This window comes from Plectrocnemia conspersa, unplaced genomic scaffold (genome assembly GCF_051122295.1).
Source record: "Plectrocnemia conspersa isolate PC_06_02 unplaced genomic scaffold, ASM5112229v1 ptg000011l, whole genome shotgun sequence".
In the NCBI taxonomy this organism is placed as follows: Eukaryota; Metazoa; Arthropoda; class Insecta; order Trichoptera; family Polycentropodidae; genus Plectrocnemia; species Plectrocnemia conspersa.
In genome coordinates this window covers 16188707-16213445 of record NW_028277175.1, presented here as the reverse complement: position 1 = coordinate 16213445, position 24739 = coordinate 16188707, and the positions used below count along the sequence as shown (strand labels likewise).

General features: G+C 32.7%; 5 protein-coding genes across 7 annotated transcripts in view; 3 read left to right on the top strand and 2 right to left on the bottom strand.

Annotated features, from left to right (window-relative positions):
• Positions 1–229, top strand: part of Dhc98D (Dynein heavy chain at 89D) — a 33799-nt gene extending 33570 nt beyond the window's left edge. For both annotated transcript variants that reach the window (XM_088196286.1, XM_088196287.1), the window contains one exon: positions 15–229. In XM_088196286.1, coding sequence (XP_088052412.1) covers positions 15–161 — 147 coding nt within the window. In that variant the 3' untranslated portion in view covers positions 162–229. The remainder of the gene's footprint in view (positions 1–14) is intronic.
• Positions 192–2127, bottom strand: Ufsp1 (UFM1 specific peptidase 1). Its single transcript, XM_088196290.1, has 4 exons — positions 1885–2127; positions 725–901; positions 432–656; positions 192–372 (listed from the first exon to the last, which is right to left on the bottom strand). The coding sequence occupies exons 1-4, from the start codon at positions 2038–2040 to the stop codon at positions 232–234; spliced, it is 699 nt and encodes a 232-aa protein (XP_088052416.1). The 5' UTR covers positions 2041–2127; the 3' UTR covers positions 192–231.
• A 1134-nt stretch (positions 2128–3261) lies between these two features.
• Positions 3262–6358, top strand: Rchy1 (Ring finger and CHY zinc finger domain containing 1). The gene is made up of 7 exons (XM_088197213.1): positions 3262–3582; positions 3649–3810; positions 3877–4032; positions 4983–5165; positions 5231–5326; positions 5519–5601; positions 5665–6358. Exons 1-7 carry the CDS (start codon positions 3472–3474, stop codon positions 5945–5947), a joined length of 1074 nt encoding a protein of 357 aa, XP_088053339.1. The 5' UTR covers positions 3262–3471; the 3' UTR covers positions 5948–6358.
• A 2505-nt stretch (positions 6359–8863) lies between these two features.
• Positions 8864–10919, bottom strand: LOC148229700 (ceramide-1-phosphate transfer protein). 2 transcript variants are annotated; one of them, XR_015811322.1, is made up of 4 exons: positions 10730–10919; positions 10454–10665; positions 10212–10361; positions 8864–10138 (listed from the first exon to the last, which is right to left on the bottom strand). XR_015811322.1 is itself a non-coding variant. In XM_088197214.1 (4 exons), the coding sequence occupies exons 1-4, from the start codon at positions 10846–10848 to the stop codon at positions 10010–10012; spliced, it is 636 nt and encodes a 211-aa protein (XP_088053340.1). In that variant the 5' UTR covers positions 10849–10919; the 3' UTR covers positions 8864–10009. The 2 variants fall into 2 exon arrangements, 1 of the variants encoding a protein (XP_088053340.1); XM_088197214.1 differs by having other exon boundaries at positions 10212–10387.
• Positions 10920–13881: 2962 nt separating this feature from the next.
• LOC148229699 (uncharacterized) lies at positions 13882–24583 on the top strand. Its single transcript, XM_088196782.1, has 17 exons — positions 13882–15607; positions 15674–15797; positions 16383–16570; positions 16642–16710; positions 18224–18326; positions 18410–18502; positions 18573–18689; positions 18749–19404; positions 20426–20884; positions 21065–21235; positions 21311–21482; positions 21551–21672; positions 22004–22230; positions 22312–22555; positions 22850–23020; positions 24028–24305; positions 24394–24583. Exons 1-17 carry the CDS (start codon positions 13935–13937, stop codon positions 24408–24410), a joined length of 4884 nt encoding a protein of 1627 aa, XP_088052908.1. The 5' UTR covers positions 13882–13934; the 3' UTR covers positions 24411–24583.
• The last annotated feature ends 156 nt before the right edge of the window (positions 24584–24739 follow it).

Sequence of the window (24739 nt, the reverse complement as noted above, 5' to 3'; positions counted from 1 at the left end):
GTTGCACATTGCAGAATACTATTTTAACGCCAGTGTATACAACGTCTGAGAGAAGAAATGCGATGGGTGTCGGTTTAGTGTTTGAATCACATTTAAGAACGTTGGAACACAATAGTCATTGGATTTTGCAAGGTGTTTGCCTAGTTATGAATACTGATTAAACGAACATGTGTGTCTTACTCCAATTTATGTTTTTGTTATTGATTAAAAAATAAAGATGTTTACTTTATTTCAATTGTAATACTTTGTTCGAGGAAAACATAGATCATAAAGAGAAAAGAGTTGCGCAAATTCGTTTAAAGGGTACCATTTTATCAGATTGTTTTCTTCGAGGCATTTCTTCGAGGTAATTTTTCCTTTGAAATTCGGATCCTGAAAAGACACGTTGAATTGGTATAAGGGAATATTAAAATTATTTTATTTCAACTTACCAAAATTAAAATATACGTTTGCTGTGTCTCGTCATTTATATGTACACCAAGTATACATTTAGAATCGACACGTTTTTGAAACTGATCACCCCCCATCATCACCGGACAATGGTGTGACATAAAATGGTTGTACAAGTCATGTATATGTTTTTTAATATCTTCACCATCACTAATATGTATTACCTTACTGGATATACGATATAATTTTTCAATCGTTACGTAGATCTGAAAAACGCGTCCACTATGTGATTAATTGTTTCAGTTGAAAATATGATTGTATGTTTAAAGAAAACCTCAAAAGCGCACATCCACTCTTGAGAGTTTAAAAAGTCTTTGCGCCGATCTCCCAAGTCCACTACTATCTGTTGAGTTGTAGGAATATTAGGTATGACTTTTTCTTCCTTAACCGGAACGTTGTTGCAGATCCAAGAGCAAATCATTTGAAATGATCTATATCCGCATCCCCATACCTGATATAAAAAAAGAGATTTTATTATTTTTAGCAAAAAAACAAAAATAAGAAATGCATAAAAGCAGCTCTTAATTGTGTCCTAAGCATTTTTTATTTTTTGAAATATAACAATATTTATTAAATACCTAATATAACAATATATTTTTAAATCTTAACATTAATATAACTAATCGAAATAAATTATGAAATCGCACTTAACTCTCTTTCATCCGAAACAGCAGAAACGGTAAGTGTATGAAATATATGGAGAACAATGATATTCGGATTCAATTAATCCAAAATAATAAAGATCCTTTGAAATATTAATTGGAGTTACAGTTTTAATGTTAAATATAAAAAATACTGACTACAGTAGATGACATCGCTTTGAGACTTTACAGGAAACCCCAAAAGCATTTTCAGTTAAAATGTTTATTTATCTATAATTGTTTATGAAATATAACGGTTTTTATGCACACGATAACTCGATTTAATTCGATTTATATAATTTTTTTATGTAATTTATGAATAACGTTGTTATTATCCTAACTAAATTCGTAAGGCAGCATGATCCGCCATCATGTTTCAAGTGTAATTGTAGCTTTGTTAAAATTATAACAAATTTGAAAAACATAGATTTTGATATCTTTTAAAAATGCCAAACATTTATTTTTATACACCTTACTGCTATGATTCATAAAAATTGTTCGTGTATCTTCTGCGCAATAGCGAATACAAAATTATATAACAAGACAAGTAAACAGTAAAATAATCGTAAAAACTATTGTTTATGATTTATAAATTTGCTTATTTCTTTATCAAAAGATTCAATTCACTTTAGGCTACGAATGCTACGAGTATTTTGTTTGTTTATTTTTGCAATTCCTATAAAAAGAGAAGCCGGTACATTCGATCTCTGAAAACTACGACATGTAGTAGATTTATGCATATTTACAAAAGTTCAATAAATAACAATATTTTTTTGTTACATAATTATCATACCTCATCGTCAAAGCCGTCGCATCCAGAATGGTAATAACGAAACTTCCCAGTCACACATACGTGACCGTAGCCCGTACTCGGCGATGGATAATCATTGGCATCGATTTCGAAAAGTTTCTTTTCCAATTTGTTCCATTTCGTCTTTTTTCTAGGCATGATGCTTAAAAGTGTGCTTGAAATCAAAATCACCCGAAATCAGCCTACGCCTACGACTGAAGTCTACGACGCAATAAAGTTAGGTCTACGCGTATGAGGGTTACCATATACCCACATTACTACAGATTTTCATCTGTATTTCAGGTTTCAGGCTCTATATACAAATAATTCAGTGATTATTTTTATACAGATTAACGTGAAATATATGCTATTTCAATTATAATTGTATTATAAAGTGATATATAAATTACTTTCCTTTCCTAATTAGCTAACAATAAACAATAAATGGATTTTTTTCAATAAATCCATGTGAGAATTAGCTTAACTATTATTTTTCAAATATATACTGTAAAAATCTATAATTTATAGGTCTCGTGGGTGACTCGTGTTTAAAATTTGTGGCAAAAATTCAATCCCTCCCCCCCCCCCCCATTTTTTATAATAAAAACAACTAAATTCATTTTCATAATAAGTAAATAATATATTTAAAACAATAAAATTTAAATAAAGACACCACCGGAGCCATTTTTCCCGAAGTGAATTTTTTTTAGTATTTGTAAAAAAAGTGTCGACATACAATTATCTACGTAACGTGAACATTTAAGGTAATTTAGTTATAAGCTATCATATTTATACACGAGTATATAGCTAGGTATCGATTTTTTTAGATAGTATTAACGGAAACAACGAAACGGAGAAGAGTCTATAAGACGCTTCTAAAAATTCCCAATTTTTTAAACCTGTTTTTTAGAATATGTATGAGATAAGCAAAAATTACAAAGAACAATACTTTCAAAATAATAATATAAAAACAACTATATTAATTGAATAATGATAATTACCAACTACGTTTTGCCTCCCACTTCAATCTTGCGCCCAGGGGCATCTGCCCCCATCTTTTTACCCTTCGCTACGGCTCTGTTACGATGGCTAATATTTAGAGAAATTTGTATTCAGAGGATCAAAGTCGAGAGGCTGGGTAAAATCAGACATTCTCTACAGAATGTTCTTTTTAATAAATGACAAAATCATTAACACCAATTAATTTCCATAAAGCAATAGATAAATTTGAAGCAAATAATATTGTTTAATGTTTATTTAAATACAGCATAATTTTTCTTCATCTATAATTCTTTTTTAGTAATATAAATGTATTTGAACATAAAATATTTTCTTGAAAAAGTAAAATATATAAAAATAATACTCGTTATATACGCGCTTATGGCCAACTATTGAAATACATGACATAAACAATTAAAATGTCCGTCCGCGTGTTACAGTCCGTGCGCAAATAAAAATTTGAGCTCAATTAATCTGAGCTCGTTCTCTTGTCGTATCGCGTCTTTCGCAATCCAAAAAATCATCATCCTGGCGCGATAATGAAATTAAAATTGGGTTATTGGTGAAATTGATTTAAATACAAGATTCGATATGGAAAACGACAGCGAGGACGTACCAGAAACTGAACAAGAGGCAGCGTCTCCGGACCTGGAGCCTCGGAGACCTGGCTGTTCTCATTACAAAAGAAAAGCTAAATTTGTCGTGAGTATGAAAAAAATGAATAAAAAATGTCATAGTGTTGCTTATATTTTTTGTTTCTTATTTCAGACTCCATGTTGCAATAAATTTTATATGTGTAGATATTGTCACGATGAAAATGAAACTCATTATTTCAATCGAAAATCGGTCACGGAGCTTATATGTACCGAATGCGATACACGGCAGAAAGTCCAAGCCGAATGCGAAAAATGCGGCGTTAGATTCGGAAAGGTATGCATTTTAAAAGCTCGACTACCCTGATAATGTATTGCGACCTCCATCTTTTTTTCGTTACAGTATACATGCCTTATTTGCAATCTGTTCGATGACGAAGACAAGAAACAGTATCACTGCGAAGGCTGTGGCATATGTAGGGTAGGCGGTCGCGAGAAGTTTTTTCATTGCAAAGTCTGCAATATGTGCCTGCCAGTGCAGCTGATTGATGGACACCGAGTAAGTTTGACACTCAATTTTATAATCTAAACTTAATGTATATGTCCGTCCTCGAGGATAAAGATTCAGGTGACTCGTCGAAATTTTCATTAACGAGTAATCCCAATTCCTTTTATTGCTTTCTAATATTAACTTATGATTTCATCTTTAATTTCTAGTTTTAATTTTTATTCTTAGATATTTTTTTGCTCCTCATGTGGCATAGAAAAGAAACGATTCCCTAGTCAAATAATAAAAATCTATACTTATTCAGGTATCGTAATTACTTTTTTTGACAATAAATGGATTTTTTACATGAGACTTCAACATCACTTATATTGCTAACTATTTTCGACATTTTTTACTCTAGTGGTTTTAGTCACAAATTGTTTTGTTCATGCTGTTGTGTATTTCTCTCTGTAAAAACACATTAATAATTTTAGTTCACATTGAAACTTTTTAGCTCATTTTTCCAAAAGAGGGTAGAACTTGGGGCATTTTCACCACTTTATTTTGAACCGTGCATCTTAAGTATAAAGTATATCAGAGGCGGGCGGTGAAATACTTTCCCTCTCGATCGCTCGCATGTCAAGTGACAAGAGTGAAAGAGAGATAAGGGCATGCTGACCGCATGCTCTTATCTCTCTCACTCTCGTCACTTAACCTGCTAACGATTGAGAGGGAAAATGGAATGAACGCAAAGCACGAAAAAAAAACAGGACTGTCCCGGCCAAAACAGGACGTATGGTCTCCCTATATTGAACACATTCTGACCAAATAACTTTCTAATATGCGTTTAAAGTTGTCCTTATTCAGATAACACAAGAATCTTGTTTACAATGAAAGTATTTCAAATGCTGTTAAAACTAGCGATATGTATAAATAATAAGCTACTTTTAGTATCATATATTTTTTTTAAGTTTAAGGAAAATTAGGTGAAGCCATTTTCATAAAATATGTTAATTTTTCAGTGTGTAGAGAATGCTTCGCGATCCAATTGTCCCGTGTGTTTGGAAGACATACACACGTCGCGTATTCCATGTCACATTCCAGACTGTGGTCATCTGTTGCATCGAACGTGTTTCGAAGAACTGCTCCATTCTGGTCACTACGCCTGTCCGACGTGTCAAACCAGCATGATTGACATGACATCTGTAAAAAATAATAATATATTTTTTTATATTATATAAAACAATCATTAACTTGTTCATTTTCACAGTTGTGGCAGTATCTGGATTCGGAAATTGGATTAATGCCTATGCCACCTGAATACGCAGAGTATAAAACCACAATTTTATGCAAAGATTGTCATAAAGTAAGTATTTTATCCTTCTTTCACTTATCATGAAATATAAACGGATTGTATTAATATGTATTATAAAAATATATTAGTATAAAAGCTTAATTTTAATGAAACAACTATTAATGTAGTTTTAAGCTTCGAAAACTGCCTCTTTGTCTATGTTATTGTATATTTTTACATTTTATTAACAAACTCATTGTACAGTTGTCGACGGTCATTTTCCACGTGGTCGGATTAAAGTGTACTCATTGCGGCGGATACAATACGTGTCAAACAAACTATGAATCGTAAGCATATCTTAAATATATCTGAGGAAATTTAAATAAATAATTATCATAATTTAATTACAGCGGATCCGACGGCGCTGCAAAAGAATCCAGCGTAGTGGAAGACACAGTTGAAGAATCCGAAACGGTCAGCGTTAGTCCGATCAATCTACCGACGTCGTCAACTTCCAGCACGAATAGAGTGTGCAACTGTCGCAGCCGACCTGCCGGCAGCCCTAGTGAAACGCCCGTTCAAAACGGTCAATCTAGTAGCGAGAGTAAAGAAGAGTCTGATAAGGAAATTCAATCGGGCGAGGACAGTGGACTGCCTCGACCGAGCATATCTGACGAGCCGCCACAAGCCTGACGAGATTCATTTTAATCGCTTTTTCCCCCATATAATTTTTTGCCGCCCAGTGTGTAAATTTTAAATGCCCCATAATTTTCAATTTGAGAGTCTAGTGTCAGAAGGATGTATCAGCAACCTAATAAGTATACCTATCAGAGACGGTCGGTGAATTACTTTCCCTCTCGATCGCTCGCGTGCTAAGTTACTAGAGTGAATGAGAGATAAAGGCATGCAGTGCATGCCTCTACCTCTCATTCACTCTAGTTACTAAAATGCGAGCGATCAATAGGGAAAGTATTTCACCGACCGCCTCTGATACCTATGTACGTTTGTAATAGATCGCCTAATTTTTTTAAATGTTTATGTCTAATGAACCATACCGTCAAAAGACAATATATAACGATTAAATTATCATACGTTAGCATACAATATTAATGGATTTATTTATTTAATTTTAATTATCATAGAAGTATAATTTTCTCATAATATATCCTCTTTTTAAACAGCTGCTGTGCCCATTACAATGGTGCCTTGACTGTGATATCATACATCTATAAGAAAGGCTTTAATTTGTTTGTTTCTATTGGTTCTTTTATATGGTTAAATGGTTCATGATATATCAGCATTTAGAAATCTTCGGGTTTTTTATTGTTGTGTATTTGACCTAATGATATTTTTAATTTTTCTGACCTATTGATATTGAGTTTTGTTGTTATATATTTGACCTTATATCTAGAATTAATGTACCATTATTTTTTTTCTCAAAGTATAAATACATACTTTAATTTTAAAAGCAATTAATTATATTGTAATTAAAATCATTAAATAATTTAATTTTATAACCCTTTTAGTATCATATGGCTTGAAGTAGAATTTAAAATATATAAACATATTTTTTAGAAAATAATTTTTAACTACGAGGTAAATAATAGTTTTTTTTTGCTAAATTTGACGCTTTATGACACTAAAAGGGTTATTTGCAATCACCAGCTCAATTTTTAAAATTATCATATTACAACCAAAGAATTTGTATATTTTGGGAGTTTGATAATACGTAAATATAATATGTTGATAATGTTTTTTTGTAATTTATTGAGTTATACTACTTTTTAATAAATTAAACTAATGTGACTAGCGTAAAAATTATATTTTTCAACTATAAATTTTATCAATATAAAGATTTTGTCTATCAATGATTTGAGCTCGAATAAAATAACATAAAATTAATAATTTATAATATTTTAAATTGGCAGCTGAGCTGATTGAATAATAGTGATAAAAAATAAAGATACAAGCTTGCATGTTGAATAACAGAAATTCACATGGTTTTTGTGTATTAGGAATACATTTATAATGTTGAATGATTCCTAGAACTTATTTTTAGCATATACACATAATTAGTAACATTTCTATTTGAAAAAAACATTTACCTTTCGTGCTTTCGTAAATAAAAAAATGTTTTTTTAATCGTTGTTTTTTTTGTTATTTAATTTTTAATGTTAATACTGTATTTCAATATGTACAATTATTAATTTTATTTAATTATTTTGTATTAAATATTATTTTGATTTTACTCTAATTCACCAATATTTCTATGTGCATATGTATTTTTAGACAATAATTATTTTTTAATCAAGCATCAGAGCGACTGCGTATCAAAGGCATGTTGCATTTTAAGAACTAGTTGGCAACGTGCATTTGATTCCCTGCGGCTCTGACGTTTTGAAATCCCAAAACTTGGATGCGTTGGGCTATTTTTTTTATCTCTTAATTATTACCAACAGACTGCTGCCTGATAAAAACAGATCTGAGAAATTGAAGTTCATAAGTTTGTTTATTGAAGTATTGTAGTTTACTTTGTCAAAGGCCTTCTTAAAATCTATATATACAACATCATCTACTACTGAAACAATAATACCAAATGAGTCAAAATAATTTTTCTTTCACTAATCTTTTGTTCGTATTGTAATGATTTTTGCTTTGAATTATTTGTTCATGAAAGTTGGAATATCAGCTTATCCGCAAATTGTGTACATCGGTTTATATTATGTTCTGACATTTAGCCTTCTACCGGTAGCTTCCAGTACTAGGTTAAAAATAATTATCGATAGAGCATCACTGCCTTACACCTATTGTAATTTGAATGGTATATATATATTCTCATTCTGCAAATGAACTCTAGTTGCTTGGTCTTGAATCGGTACCGTATCTTTGTCAGCAATGTCACTTAACTGAAAAGCATTCGTTTATATAAGCCGGTGGTCGTTAATTAATCGCCGTTTACCAAGTTTTGAGATTTCGCGAGCGGTCATGTGTCAACAGATCAAGGCTGTGCTGTCTTTAATTCACTGTTGCTCGAACCCCTCGAGAATCTCACATTCTTATATTGCGCTTTCGATGCAATAAAGAAGCTTATGAAAAGCAGAGGCTTTATATGTAACCATGCAATAAGAATTATATCAAAATTTTAGAATATAAGATAATAGTTTTATCGCCTTTAATATACAATTTTAATAGTTGAAATAAAATATACTCTTAATAATAATAGCGAATTGAATTGTACGTTGCTTAGAAACATTTAACCATAGCCAATTTTATTAAAATGTGTAACTATGATTTTGTCTACTTACTATAAATTTTGATCAGGGTTTCTGTGTAGTTTAAACAAATTATGCGTTTACGCTGTGATTAATTATATTGTTAAAATGTCTGCACATTTTCTTTGTATAGTAATAATTGTTTTTTAACATTTATTGTAATGAGATTATGGATATAAAGAGCTGTCGTTTTGTTAAGTTATTTTTATCGTGATTGATTGAATAAAATACACCATAAAAAGCTATTTCTTGTTATTAACTTCAATATGATAAAGCATGTTTTATTAAACGTTAAAAAAAGTCATTTGGTCACATTTTTATGTAAAATAAAACTAAATTGCAAATTAAACTTTTTATTTAAAATAAAAACGAATCACACATAGCGCAAGGCGTCAGAAGAACAATAATTGAAAATTAACAAGAGCGAAAGATTGACCAACTTATTTACCAAATGATATTTTTTGTACTTTTCCAATTCAATTTTCAAAAACATACATTGTACCGATTGTAATCTACGATGCGTACACTTTGGCCCCGTTTAAATTGTAATCTTACGCTACAAACGTGAACATGATTTTTATGTAATATTCATGAATTTAATATGTTAAAAAATTGAAATATTTTCAAAACTAAAATAAACTCGCATCATTGTGAAAGTGCACCGACTCACACTAGCACATCATAATGAATATTTTTCATCTACTTCTTTTAGTGTCTTCAATAATTTCAGTACATTGAGGAGACAGTTGTATCTATAGTATAACATTTTAATAACACTGCCTAACTTTGTTTTACATGATATATGCTGAAATATAGACTTGTTTGCTTAGAAATGCAAACAAGTATATTATCAATATTATTATCTATGTCGTATTTATTCACCTTGAGCAGATAACAAACTATGTATAAATATATAAATACTCAGTATTCATATTTCTTATCAACGATTGAATATAATGTTAAATACAGATAACCAAAACCAAAAAATATTTTTTTAGATCAGTCAAATTATTATTGCATCTGTTGATAATAAATATGAGAGAGGTACAACTGTGTTGATTGATTTTTATGAAATCTGATGATTCCAAAACCTCTCATAAATAAACTCATTTGCTAGATATAAAAAAAATTAAAACAATTTATCATAATACATGTTTTAACTAAACTGTTAAAGTAATTGAATATAATAATAATAACAAAATATATTACATCTTTGGTATTAGTGATTTTTAAAAACTTTCTTAAAAAAATACTGATGAATCATTTAAAGGAATGTTATAAAATTAATTTTTAATAATTATATTATTGATATTTAAGATTGAATCGCTACAATTTTTGAGCAATTTCATATAATTCTCGCAGAGGACTATTGAAAACATCTAAAGCTATCGAATACACTTTGTGAAAGTATGTTAAAAATAAAGCATTACAATTTTTTTATCACAGAATAAGCCGACACGAACATTCGTCACAATAAATGAACTTATGGCAATCCGTGAAAATCGAAATCGGCGTAAGATACCTCGACTCTCGAGTATACTTGATCGCAAGTGTCTAATGTCTCCGTAAGAATAGAGAGAGCATCCTGTAGGGCTTCTTCGTTTCCGAATATCTGATAAATAAAAAGATCGATAAACACCTGCATTATAAATTAATATATATATACAATTACAACATAATCATACTCTCAATAAAAGATCTTTTCTATTGGGCAACGCATGCATAGCTAAATATGCAGCTTGTTTAATATACCACGGATGAAATTGAGCCAAAGAAGTAGAGTAAGCCGTCTGACATACTGTGCAAGTATTTGCATTTTCGTCGCTCTCACCCAACTGTTTCAAAAAACATCGGATAAAATCTAAAAACAATCACTCGGATTATGCAACGTAGGCGTTTCAAACAATTGTTGGGATCATATTTTTACCTAATCCTCGATGTAGTCGCAACATAGTGCGCGATCCGGATACGAAATCGCGCTTTTCGTGCAAACCGCTGTCTTTTTCAAAATGCATCATTTTTCTAAACGTTTCATAGTTATGGGCGTGTTCGCCAGTCGTGTGTTTTTCCATAATTTTGATCTTGCTCTTCACGTCGCTGCTCACGAACGAGAAGACCGATCCTAACAAATTGAGAAATCTACAAAAAATAAACAATAAATATAGATACAATAGTGTCGCATATGTCAATATGTCACACTGACTTGATTAGTTCTTTGTAACCCTCCATGTATTTTAGAATGTTTATGTCATTATTGTCGTGAAAGCTTGTTTTAAATGTGTCGTTAACGTAAACCAAATTTAAAAAATCTGTATGGGTCATGTTTAAATTGTAAAAAAGACTAACGAACACAACAAAAGAATATGATTTGGAAAACTACTGCACCGATTGTCAGTTCGGTGCTGCCATATAAGAAAATAATCTATCTCTTGATATTAAATTTAATCAATTATATAATATAACAAAAAAAAATTAAAAAGAAATTTATTTATAAGATACTAGTTTTGCTAACCTTCAAAATGGGGATAAGAATTTAAATATCGGGGGTAGTAAAGGTAGTAAAAAAAAAATTTATTCGAAGATATTCAGCGCTTCAGGCAAAAAATAAATTATTCCTACCCCTTAGTTCAACGCGTGCAAAATATATCAATAATTCAGTAATTAAATATTATTTTACCTCCATTTATATTGAATTATCATAACATATAAATTATTTAAATGAATCTATATATTATTATAATTTTCATTTCTCGAGAAATGAGTTTTCTCAAATTTTAAATCTCAAATTTCTTGAGAATATTTAAAAATTTTGATAAATGAAAAAATGTATATAACACGGTTAAATTTTGCAGATATCTTGATTTCTATATGTTAAATATATTTTTTCGATTTAAGCATACAAACATTATTATCATAATTGAAATATAAACAACTAGAAGAATATTAAAACATTTATCATTCATAATTAATACAGGTATGAATAAATATTATGTATATTATTACATATTATTCTTAAGATAACCCTTTAAAAAACACATTCCATCTAAAGTTGTATATTTCAAATTTTAACATCACAGCAGTACCATCACTAACGAAAGCCACGATATCATAATTAATACTGACTCCAAACGAAGATAATTTTCACTCAATAACTTTAAAATGTATTTTGCATTGTAACTTCCTTGTATATGTATCATTCCGAGGTTTTGCGTTTTCTTTAAACAATGAATTTGAACATCCATGTATCTTCTATTATTTGTACCTGTCCATTCGTTAATGAAGATACTAAATTTCACATTTTTTTTAATTTTAGGTCATTTGTTTATCATCTCTTGTTTTATATCATTGTCAAAGTCTAATATTAAATTCATAATATCTGTGGGATTTCAGGGAAATTTATGACCTCTATCAGAAAATGCTTCTGATTTGCTTAAATGCTTAGTCGATCGATCACCGCAAGCTAAGCCACTTCTTCGGATAGCGTAGATCGTTTTAAAAACTTTACAATTGTCTCATTTGTAGAATTTCTAGCACGTTTGTCAACTTGAAAATCATCCTTGTCGTTGATCATTAGGCGACGGGAAGTGACGGGTGGTAATTAGACAAAGATTGAGCCGCTGCAGTAGTATTTTTATTGAATATTGAATAAGTTACATGTTTACTTACAATTGCAGTGAACGAGGCAGCAGGCCGGACTCACAACCAGCCGTTGCAAGCCCACTAAAGGTTGCTAGTTTAGAGAATCCGTCACGCCAGTGTTACCAAAGTGCCGCCAAGTTTTAGCCATAACAAAATCTAAATGAATATATATAAATATAAATAGGTCCCTACACCACTCCCCCTCCTAGCAACTTACAATTGCGAAATTCAACTAGGATGAGAGATGGGGGGGGGGGGCCTTGGCGTTGCTGTTCTACACATGATGATATCAGTGAAGTTGGTTTAAAAATGAAAAAAAAATATCGACTGTACAAAGGTAACAAAGTCGTGACGTATGGTGCGGCGGCGCAGACTCTGCTTGTAGGGCTCCAGGAGCGCTGCTTTTGGGGGGCGCGTGTAGGGCTCCATCAGGCAGCCTCTAGCGACGCATGGCGTGCTTCGCTCTTAGCGGGGTGGAACTAATGTAGGCTCAGGCGGCGCGTAGGGCTCCAGGGGGCGCGAGCAGTACGTGCATGTCCAGGAGCGCGTTGGAGGCCCCGTGGTGCATCAGTGCAGCCACACATAATATGTGCATTGTGTCCCGGATATGCGTTAGGTCCGATCGAGCTTGGTTTACTGCGATACTTGGGTGGCTTCTCGGGGGAGGCATGTGGCGACACCAGGCACTTCCTGGGTCACGTGGTTAGCGGTGGCAGCAGCTGTCGATAGAGTCACCTGGTAGAGGGGGCGCAGGCCCATCGTTTCGGTGGTCTGCTAGCTTGAGTCCGGATTCAGGAAACCTCCGGCGGGATGGTGGCAAGCAGCTCTGCAGCGACGTCTTGGTGGTCAGTTGACATCACCAAAACGTGAAATAATGCGACCTTTGAACTTTTCTTACAAAACATCCAATAAGTATGACAAGTTGCGCCGTCTTATTGGAAACACGTGTCTTCGTGGCAAAAATAATCGGTTATCATGCGCCCATAGCACTCACCATTAAGTTACAATCCGACCTTCGTCATTTTCAAAAAAGTAAGGTCCATGTCTCTTGGCTTAAGTTGTTGTGTTATCTGAATTGTTATTTCTGTAGATTAGTTAAACAATTTAAGCGATCCATTTCGTAATTAATGTGCTGTTGCAAACCAGCATTTGCCACTTTGAACACGCGTGCTTATTGACTAGTGTCTGATTCACAGTGCTGCCAACATAGGAAAATTGAAGTGGATCTACCTGTATATTTGTATCAATCTTTATATTTATTATGTCGTTTCCCTGAATAGGAATAAATTAATGTTTAAATTTACTATTAATTAATATTTAAATTTGCATATACATTATTATGATAAAAAATATACAAGTTTCGCAATAAATTTCTGATTTAGACTGATATAAATGAACGATTTTGAACTGAAAATATTTTTATTCGCATGCATTCTCATAAATAGGTATGTACTTTAATTTTTATAACATTGAATGAAACCAAATAAGTGCATATATGGACCTTCTTGGAGATGTGATACATTAACTTTCATAAAGTCGTATTGGTATTTTATAGAAAAAGTATAGTAAAATTACATGTTGGAATTTTATGATAAGAGAATTAGTGCTACCAGAGTTTTGATTGTAACGAGTTTGTTGAATTTTGAATATAATTTATTTATTTTTTGTTACGGTCTCGTTACAGTGGCGATATTATTGTGCCGTCGCGTTGGCAGCAACGCGCGCGCGTCAAGTTTGGCGGCCGGTCGCGATTTGCCGCCGCTGTCGCAATGGAAGAAGAAAAGCCGGGCGACAAGTGTTCGGAAGCCGTGGATGGAGAAGTGGACGACAAGATCGAAACGGTCGACGTGAAGATCGAGTTCGACGACAACCCGCCGGAGCCGGAGCCCGAGCCTGAGCCCGAGGCGAAGAACGAGGACGCCGCCGACGATTCGGAGGGCCACAACGAAGGCAACGGTTCGTCGGAGAACGGGAGCGCGTCGCGGCGGCGCTCCGCCCGCCGCCACGTGTCCACCCCGGCCTACGTAGACGACTTCGTCTCGGACACCCTGCTGCACATCGAGCCGGAAGGCGACGCTCTGAGCACCGACTCCGACGACGAGTACCGCCCAGAGTACCCGGCCAAGCTGAAGCAGGGCAAGTCCAACAAGAAGATCACCCCCAAGAGGAAGTTCGAGACGATGACGTTCGTCGACCCCAACGCCATCCAGTCGGCCAACGGCGCTCCGGCCGCTTCCGAGGATGACGGCTCCCAGCCGCCCGTCAAGAAGAAGCCCTCCCCCGACGGTGCCTTCACGCCGCTCAAGATCCAGTCACCTAGCGTCTTCAAACTCAGGCCCGACATCAAGAAGCAGCTCCTGCAGAGACCCATTCCAACCCTCCGCTTTCAAGCGGCGCTGTCCTCCGCCAACTGCGCGACGGGGTGGTCCCTCATACGCTCCACGCTCAAAGAGGCGACGGCCGCTAGCGAAGTGTTCCATTACAAAGCCGACAATCTCACCAGGACGGTCGGAGTCAAAGCCGTCAACAACGTAGATAGCATCATATTTAACATTAAAAAAACGCTAGAGCTCTTAGAGACGTCCAGGAACGACGTGCTGAGCGTCGAGAATAAATTCCATAGGATGATCCGCAACTTCGTCAAGACCAATCACCTCGAATTCCACTTTAACAAGGTACCCGAAATCCGCAAGATGCTCAAAGGGCAATCGCTACAGCAGCAACCGCAGCCGCCGCAGCACCAACAGCAACACCAACACCAACATCGAAACGACAGCGACAGCGATTGCGAGATTCTCGAACCCAAGATGAACAATGAACTCTCCGATGCTCTAAAAAAAATGCAGCAGCGAGGAATAATCTTCAAGAGCACCAACACGTCCACTACGCTCAAAGACGAGCACACTATCTCCCTGCCCAACAAAGTGATACACTTCGGCAAAGACATTGCCATCAAACGGGTGTCCTCCGTTCCCAAAGATCATTTTTTTTGGCTGGACGGCCGGACTTTAAAACCTCCTGATAGTAAACGCGTCCGCCGTCCGGTCGAGTTGCGCGACATAGGTGATTTTGCAAGCTGGTCTTCCAAAATTGGATGGTTGGATCTGGCGTTCGAGAGTGTCGGCGACAGGTTCTCCGCCGCGCTCAGGGGAGACCGGCTCGGCTTGTATTATACCAATTGCGATGTCGATTTCTCCCAGCGCATATATCTACTGTCCCAAGAGATGTATGACAAATTCTACGACAATTCGGATTCGTGCTCCAAATCCCAAGAGGCGACCGATAAATTAGACCGTTCGCCTCCGTCCTTATTCTTAACGTGCTGTCTAGCGCTCCGTCGGTTATTAGACAACAGAGACACGCAGAACGAACGCGATCTGTCTAAACTCGAGTCCTTCGAGAATCGTATGAAGCTCTATATGAACAAATACAAGATTGAAGGGTAATTTAAAAACGATATTTTTTACCGTCGCCATCCATGATAATAATTTTGATTGTACGGTTACAGTTTAGTCAATTATAAGATGCTGCTCAATAAGAGGAACGACACTGAATTCAAACCGGAAGCGCCTTCGTCTTTAGAGAGCAGCGACAGTGGCGATTCATCGGAAGATTCCTCCGAAGACGAAGAGGTTTGCCTCATTTTACCTCTTCGAAAATTTCTCACAATCGGGTTAAAAAGCTTTTCCATTTCCATTCTGGGGCAGTATTATTTTTTTTTAGAAGAAACTGTGCTAACCTTTCATAACTTACAAAACATCGCTATTAATTATAGCTCAAGAACGGGCTTAATGAACGCACAATATTTTACCTCTTACAAGCTTTCCAAAAAATATTTTTTAAACGCAAAGTGCTTTACACTAGATTTACAGGTATAAACTCGTCAATTTGACGGGTGTCATTAAAAATAGGTATATAGAGAACAGATTTTCAAAAATAAGAAGTTTCCGAAAATAAAAGTAGTGTTAGTATATTTGCATTGTTCAAATATCATATAAAAAACCCAGAAAAAATCCTGCCTGATACAAATCAAATCAGAAATCCATCAATTCGACGAATTCTGTCACAGATGGAGAGAGTGAGACTATAAAAAAAACAGTCAGGCTTCATCTTCGGATCCATACTAACCACTCGATTCAGAGCAACTTTCTGAACTGTCTTAAAATATTTTATTTGTCAAAATTAAAAAATAAATAACATTAAATTTCAATTTGCAGTCTATCCCAAATGAACCAACAAATACTATGGAAAATAATCTCATGGTCAAGAATTTATTATTATTAAGTGAATCCTCATCATCGGAAATTGACGAAAGCGACAGCGAAGCCGATGCGGCCGAGGAACCACCCTCGCCTCACCTCGTCAGTAGTGAGAAAGATGACAAAATTGCCAACGAAAATGCCCTGTGAGTTATTATTTCATTATTTTTGTAACAATATTTTTGCGCCTTAATAATGATATATAATTTTCTTATAGAAAATCCATAATGAATAGTTCGTCGTCGGAGAACGAAGAGGATTATCAATACCCTGAAGTCGAGAAACGGTGTGTTGACATTTATGCTTATGTAAACCTCAAAAATATTTATGCGTTCGGCGCCTCGTTGATCGAATATGCCAAGTGTTTGTCTGTGTAAATCGATCCGATTCGTTTACAACAGCATGTGCCATTGAAAGAGATTTTATTAATACGACGATATTGTTAATATAAATTCTAAGCGACGCAATTCTCGAATGCGCATTGAATAGCATGTTAGTAAGTGTATTTTTGAAAGATGCGTCCTTTTTCGACGTAAAGTGATTCACTGTGTAGCTGTGTTAGTTTCTTAGGTATAAAGACTTTATGGACGCCGTGTTTTGTTCTGTATTTACGAGAAAAAAGTATTTCTGTTTATAAAATGTATGTTCTTCGATATTTTTCTTTTATCTACAGATACGACTCGAATATTACTCATGAGAAGCGTCTGCAATTTTATTATTTTATTTTATTTGATGGCTGTTGAAAGACAATGTCCTGTGTTTTAATGCGGTACATTTTATTTCCTATTTAGAAATAAAGATTTTTTTACAATTCGAACAAATCTATATTATGAATAATATAAGAATAGTTATAAGAATTATAATATATTATATAACATAAGTTGGTCCATGAGTCGTTTTATTATGTGAACTTTTTATTTAGTAAATATTTATATATGATGTATATATGAAAAATTAAGTATAAACTTTTAACACGTTTGGCTCTTGTGCTTGAATTTCTTCACGGTCGGGGACTGCAATATACATACAAATATGACGTTTACGATCAAATCAGATATTTGTTTATGGTTTCCCTTTTATATATGCATCAATATAGAACAAATAAGCATCCGTGAGACTAATATTTTAAGATGGGACAATTATTTTGTAAATAAAACCATTTAAAGTTGTGACCCAAAAAAGTTATACCTAACTCGGATAAATATAAAAAATAATCAAAGATCAGTATTAGTTCACATATTTTACTCTATGTTGTATGGTTTTTCCATGACACTACTGGTTGCACATATTGCATGATTCATAAAAAAATAGTTTTCCTAGATTTTACCAATCTTACTGTTAAATATCGTGACGAATGATTAAAATAAAATCGATTCAATAGATTATATTGCTCGTAAGCTGTAAAGAAAGTAAGTAAACGTCACATGTATGTCCTATTAAATATATGACCAATTTAGTATATGACTGATATTTTTTATAATGATAAAACGATTCATGGATCAATCGATATAATATATATTGTTTATTTTGACTTTTTTTTATTGTGACGATCTAATATAAAATTTAAAAAAAACATATCTAAGATATGTTTATTTTTTAATTTTTCAATATTTTTGTAGTACTCTCATAGTTAATATTGTCATCTCTTATGTTTTCATTATTATACATTATTTAATAAATGTCAGTGTTAATTATTAAAACATATTTGTAATATTATTCGCAATAAAAATTGTCAAAAAATAGATTTAAATCTTTTTATTCAGTTACTTTTATTTTTTTATAATATTATTAAATTTCAGTGTAAACGTGCCAATGATACTGAATTCAATAAACGAAGAGAATAATGTAAACGCAGATGAAAATCATCCAGATATCGCTAGAAAACAGAAAAAGATTCGTAAAGTATGTAATTTTATTTTTTAAATAACTGAATTATATATTATTGAATCGATTAAAATTAATTATGTTATAATAAATACATTTAGATACTTAGTGATGACTCGTTGAAAAAAGAAACGAAAATTGCAATAAAAAATGAAAAAGATCGCTTAGAGAGACTAACCGAGAAAAATTCATTGGTTTGTTGAAAATTTATACATTACTCAGCTAGAAATACAAAACTTACTATTCTAAATTAATACATTTTAGCTCTCAAATTACGTCGACGATACGACCCAATTGATAGTTTTAGATGTCGATAAATCATCAAAAAATCCAATATTGTCGATTCATCCAACTTTATCGAAAATTTTGAAAGCTCATCAGGTATAATATTTTAATTAATAATAAATTAGATATGTAAATTATAATGATTTGTGTGATAGATTGATGGCGTTCGTTTCATGTGGGATTCTTGCTTCGAATCGGTGGAAGCCGTAAAAACTGGAAAACCCGGCAGCGGTTCGATCCTGGCTCATTGCATGGGACTCGGAAAGACTCTCCAAGTCATTACGCTCATTCACACCATAACGAATTGCGAAGAACTATCTTCGATTCATAAGATCCTCATATTGTGTCCCATGTCCACCCTTTTGAATTGGGTGGACGAGTTCAAAAAGTGGTTGAACAGAGTCGACTCAATCAAGACAATCAACATCATCGAACTGTCGAGATACAGGAAAAATAAAGACAGAGAGATTATTTTCGAAGAGTGGCAAAAGAAAGGCGGAGTGCTCTTGCTCGGTTACGAGATGTTCAGAACTCTCATCAACTTGAAGGTAGAAAAAAATGTAAAACAAGAGTTTGTCGATAAGATTCGTAAGACTTTTATAAATCCCGGCCCTGATTTAGTGATATGCGACGAAGGCCATTTACTGAAGAATAATTGTAGTCTTTTGGCGGAGAGTGTACAGAAAATTTTAACAAAGAGGAGGATCGTCTTAACTGGTACGCCGTTGCAAAATAATTTAAAGGAATATTATTGCATGGTGAATTTTGTGAAACCGAATTTGCTCGGTAACAGAAAGGAGTTTACTAACAGGTAAATTATGTATTATAAATTTTATTTTTAAATTTGTCTACTGCAGTTGTTAAAATTCAGCTAGCGGCAATTGTAATAAATTAAAAAATCGATTAACAAAAGTTGTCAAAAAACTTGCTACTAAAACAGATTTTCTACATACCAAATTTGTAATGCTGAATAATTGTTTTTTAGTATTTAAAAAATCAATGCTTTTGTGTCTGCGTTGTTTCTAGTTATGTTGTATTCTTTAACTCTTGCTTATAAATGACATATTTGTTAAGTTATTATCATCTATAGGATTATTGACATTGTTTCATTCCGATCACATTGAGCGACCGTCTGTGTTTATTTATTGTCTTATTGAAAGGAAAATTATTCAAATTTGTGAACCACATAATAGTGCTACCAACCTTGATAGTTAATTTGTGTTGTAAGAATCTACATAGACTTAGAGAATTTAAGAACTTAAATAGCTAACTAGTACTTTTTCTTTGTCTATTAATTAACTTGACTTTTACATTGATTGCTGCTTTATCGATACTTGAATAAGTATCATATATTAAGATAAGTTTAAAAAATAGAAATTGCAGACCAAAGAAAGAAATATGATGTGCATTTGTTGGAAGCCTTAATTTATATTATTAAATAATTTTCTTAGCAGCTACCCGCATAATATTTTTTTAAGTTATAAAATGTTCCGTACAAAAATAAAACTGCTGGTATTTTTGTGACCTACAAAAATAATAAAAATAACTATGAATTATATTATATTTGCCCACTTTTTAAGGTTTCTCTACTATGGAGAAATATTAGAGCAAATAAGTCCAATCTTTTATATTCAACCCTTCGTGTATTTATAATCATAATCAAAAATAAAAATTCTTAATTTTTGAGAACTTTAATTAAAAACAATTTTTTTGCTGTAGCTTATCACTAGAATATAGTCAGTGTAATTTTACATATTATCTTCATAATAAGTGCAAAATTTTAGTGCTACCGATAAAAATGTTTAACATGGTTTTTAAACTTTTTTTTATAGATTCGAAAGTCCTATCATAAATGGTCAGCATCGTGATTCAAACAAAAATGACATAAAACTCATGAAGAAGAGATCACACGTCCTTCACAAGTTATTAGAAGGTTCGGTTCAAAGAAAAGAGGCTTTGATATTGTACGAATGCTTACCGAAGAAAGAAGAATATGTTATATTCATAACGTTATCTATGTATCAAGCGTGTCTCTATCAGTTATGTCTAGACCACCTTAAGTTCAATCGCATCGCCAATAATTCTCATAAAAGGCTTTTGGGCGACTTTCATACCTTGTATAAAATCTGGACACATCCACGTCTCTTGATACAGGATAAGATCCCCGATTGGTTGATGATGAACGGTCAACCCTTAATAGATTTAAGCCAATTTGACCAATTAAAGTTATCGCATAAATTTGTAGTTGTATTTTCCATATTGGAAGAGTGCCTCAAGACTGATGATAAATTGTAATAACACATGCTGGATGATTCGCGCATATTGTTACAAAAATAAATATTACATCTTTCACTGTTGTGCGATTTATCTTATTTAATATGCCATCATTATATTTATTTTTGTATCAATATTCGTCTTTAATTATTATATAAATCCTATCTTACAATATTTATGGTTATTTTAAATTTCAGAGTGCTATTTTGTACACATTTAAGTAATTTAGATGCCATAGAATACTTTCTATCTTCGATTAAATCATGGAAACGCGGATCTCAGTATTATAGATTTGACGGTAGCGTTGGCATGAACGACAGACGGAAAATGTGCAATTCCTTCAATTCAAACAAAAATAAAGTTACCAAGTAATTAATATGAATATGTCTGTTGCAGGTTACCGAATGTCGTTAATAATATACATAAATGTTTATTTTGCTTAGGTTGTTGATGCTTTCTACTCGTGTAGGTGGTTTAGGCATTAATTTGACAGGCGCTAACAGAGTCATTATTATGGACGTCTCGTGGAATCCTTCCCATGATATACAAAGCATATTTAGAGTGTATAGATTCGGACAAATAAAACCTTGTTACATATATCGGCTAGTGACTAGTGTAAGTTTTGAAATACGATTGTATTTCAAAAGGTATTTTATGTAAATTTTACTTTAATTATTACTTAGGGTACCATGGAAGAGATAATCTATGAGCGATCGGTCACCAAACAAGCAATATCTTGCAGAGTTGTCGATGAACATCAGATTGACAGGCATTACGATCTGGCAGAGTTATCTAAATTATATAGGTATAATGCTGATACTATAGTCTATTTATTTTCAAGAGTCAGTGCGCAAGAACATTGTTTAACGCGTAATCAAAATGTGCTCTTAAATTTCTGCCTTGTGCTTGGTCGTTCTCAATGAAACGATTGATCTTACGGCGAACGACCAATCACAGGGCAGAAATTTAAAAGCATGTTATGATTATGCGTTAAACAATGTTCTTGCGCACTGACTCTTGAAAATAAATAGACTATAGATAATCGTTTTCTGATTCGTACAGAATTGCAATATTATTTTTAATATTTACTTAACTAATGTGTGGTATCGAAATCCAACATTTAATTAATATTTTAGCTTTACTCATATACCTGATACCGCTCAACCAATACCTATATTGCCTGTCGACAAAGTTCTGATATCTGTACTAACAAATTTACGAAATACTGCGGCAAACACTCCGCCGTATATTTGGAATGTCCACGAACACGATTCATTATTGAAAAACCTTCAAGATGAGCAGCTCGACGAGGATGAAAGATTGGCAGCTTGGGCCGAATACGAGCAAGAGAAAATATACGAAGGTTACATTTATTTACATAAAATCATATTAAATAAGTATATATAGATCTATAACATAATAAATTAAAAATATATTTCAACAGAAACTCCAGGGTTGCTCCCTAACCAGAATCTAACATACCAACCGTTACCTTCTACGTCAGTATCTCATATGCCCGGAATGGTACAAATTCCACCAGAAAATCAAGATTTGCCTTCGGTAACAACTACCCAACCGACAACTTCTACGCCATTAACTCGAATGCAAGGAATGGTATATATTCCACCAGAAAGCCAAGATTTGCCCTCGATAATAACTACCTACGATCATAACAATTACAACAACACGTAAGTATTTATTACTTTAAAATCGATGACGTATAACACAAAAACCTATCTACAAATTACCAAGCTTTTTAGAACAATTATTTTCAAAATCGTGGATATTTTTAGGAAAATTAAAAATAATGGATAAATTTTAAGTTATATGAATGATATTTTCTCGTTTATATATTGTAGAACGAAAGTTTTTATTGGTTCATATTACATAATTGATATTATTTTTTTGATTTAACTTAAAAAATTGTAGATAGATGTTCATTCGTCTAAATGTTCTAATAAATGTGTTAATTTTTTTTTCAGCGTGAATTATGTTACAAATTATTTGCCAAATTCAAACAACGGGTTATTACACTGGAATAATTACAATGAACCAGATACTCCGTTTCGCAGTTCTGTGATACACAAAACTAAGCATTTTGTACCAATAGCGCCAAAAGACGTTAAAACAATTTCTCCACCAAGAAATCGAAAGTGAGAATATTTTTTTTTATCAATACTTTTATACCATCCTATAGCACAATATCTACCTGACCGATCTTATAACAGCTACCAAACCTTTGAACTTTTAAATTTAAAAAAAATCGTTATAAATAAAATGATGGCATTGATAATAATAATTAAGTATTTGATTACTGAAAGTTTTCGTTTCAAAGTTTAAAAATCTAATATTTTCTACTGTTTACTCTTTAAACCAGTGTTACTTTAAGAATATATCTGCATGTCTGATTAAATACTGTACAACGGCAGTGCATAAGTTATGACTATAATTTAAAAACACATAATAATATAAGTGATATAAATTAAAACAGTGAAACTATAACAAATTCGAACTGCTGTTTAATTTTTAGGGTAGACTAGATAACACAAGTTATAAACTGGATTGGTTATTTATTTTATTATTTATATATACACTAAATGGTATTTGAAGAATATGTCTCTTTTTCTATGTTATACGTTAGCTAGTATTCAAATGGAAAACAATCACAATAACAACGAGTGGTGTCATGGAAACAACTAATTCCATAAAATAACAGCCTTGCTTGATGGTTTTTAATAATCTGAGTTTACTATAATTTTCTTAGAACAATGTGAAGAGTATGTCACATACATGTATTATATTAATACGTTTAATAAATAGTAATTAAATACATGTAACTGACACATTTTTTTTTACTTAATTTTAAATTGATTCTCACTTTGTTCTAAGAAAGTTGTAGTAAACTCAGATAATTAACAACTATCAAGTATGACCATTATTTTATGGAATTAGTTGTTTCCCTGACACCACTGGTTGTTATCACGATTGTTTTCTATTTGATTACTAGCTAACGTATAACAATATGATTTAAAATATTTAATGACTATTCAGATACAATGGATGTTTGTATTTTACTCAAATATAATCAGTAAAGGTGATTTTAAACATGAAATTTAATATACAACAGATTTTTTTCATAATCGTGTTTGTCTTTTTAAAGGAAACCTAAAAGCATTTTAGAGTCAAATCGCACTCCCACAAAAGATCGAGAGTCAATCGATTTGACAAATTTACCGGAAACACCCGAAGCGAAGAGAAAACGACAATATAATAAAAAATCTAGCAGAAAAAAGCCTAACGAAAATGACAAGAACAAATCGAACACTTCGACAAAGGATTATAAAAATAACGATAGACCAATTTCGATGCCTGCAAAAAAGCTCGATTTCTACACATTGCCAAATATAATTACTGAAAGTAAAGAAACGGATCCTGGAGGTTCGTTAATCAATTATCTATAATAATATAAACATATATATGTATATTATAATACATAATTGAAATATATAACATTGATTTATTACAGGTGCCAATCTTGGATAATATAGAGATAAAATTAGTAATTAAGTAGTATCGTTAGTATGTTTGATCAATTTTATATTTACTGTTTCTATAAATGAACAATGTAACATTTTTAGAATAATTTTATCCCAAAGGAAAACCATTTGTACATTTATTGTATATTAAATATTTAATTATAATTTTGTACATTTATGTATTTATTTACTATTTATTTTATTAAATAATAACCTCATTTTTTATAATTAATATTTTATTATCACACAAATACATTCCTAAATATTACAAAAGAAGTGGAATCTCTGTGGATGCAATTAGTATGTATCATAAATAAATTATATACGTTATTTTAT